General features: G+C 36.1%; 1 protein-coding gene across 4 annotated transcripts in view; it reads left to right on the forward strand.

Annotated features, from left to right (window-relative positions):
• The window catches only part of Rpap3 (RNA polymerase II associated protein 3), a 34,214-nt gene that overhangs the window by 13,728 nt on the left and 19,573 nt on the right, over positions 1-913 (forward strand). For all 4 annotated transcript variants that reach the window (XM_026782693.1, XM_013348726.2, XM_026782695.1 and 1 more), the window contains exon 7: positions 222-292. In XM_026782693.1, the coding sequence (XP_026638494.1) occupies positions 222-292 (71 nt within the window). The remainder of the gene's footprint in view (positions 1-221; positions 293-913) is intronic.

Below are 913 nucleotides of genomic sequence, written 5' to 3' on the forward strand. Positions count from 1 at the left end.
GTGGTGTACACTTTATGATGACACAACCGCCTGGGAGCTGGTGGAAGATGGTTTGCTGAAGGGTTTTCTTAGGGTTCTGTCTGCCTGAGAGAGAATGAAAAATGCTTAGTAGATTAATAGCTGTTGATAGTTCATTTTATCGTAGAATAATTGCTATGGTTTTGTACAAGTTGCAAAATTATCCTACTTTTAAAAAATTCTCTATCTTCTGTTTTACTTAGATTATGAAAAAGTATTAGAACTGGAACCAGATAACTTTGAAGCAACAAATGAACTCAGGAAAATTGATCAGGTAAATGATAAACATTTAAGTACATCAGGTTTGACTTTTATATCATAAAGGTGAAACTTTTTGCTTAGATTCTATATATACTATAGATTTTTTAAAAAGCACATTTATTTATTTTTATGTGTCTGAGCATTTTGCCTATATGCACATGCTTGCCTGGTGCCTCTGGTGGTCAGAAGAACGTTGGGCCTCCTAGAACCAGAGTTACAGATGTTTGTGAGCTGCCATGTCATCAGCTGGGTCTTGAACTCAGAAGATCACACAGTGCTCTTAACTGCTGAGCTGTGTCATCAGCCTCCCAGCCACAGTAGATGTCTGTTTCAGGATTTCAGTACATAGCTCAGGCAACTTGTGCAAGCTTCAGCTTACCAAGTGCTTTCCCAAGTTATTTCATGTACTATACAGTTTAACCAAACTGGCAAGGCAGAGGTACTGTAGAGATACAACCCTAACTGGGAAGGTGGGGGCACTCTACAGATATGGCCCCTACTCATAAGCTTTTTTATAAATTGGCTAACATTGATTTACTTAGAAATAATGATTCTTAATAATTTTATTTCTTTGAATTCTGTTTGAATTATCATCAAATTGTTTCATTATACGTAATTTGTATTGCTATAATAT

This window comes from Microtus ochrogaster, chromosome 15 (assembly GCF_000317375.1).
Source record: "Microtus ochrogaster isolate Prairie Vole_2 chromosome 15, MicOch1.0, whole genome shotgun sequence".
NCBI classification, from domain to species: Eukaryota; Metazoa; Chordata; class Mammalia; order Rodentia; family Cricetidae; genus Microtus; species Microtus ochrogaster.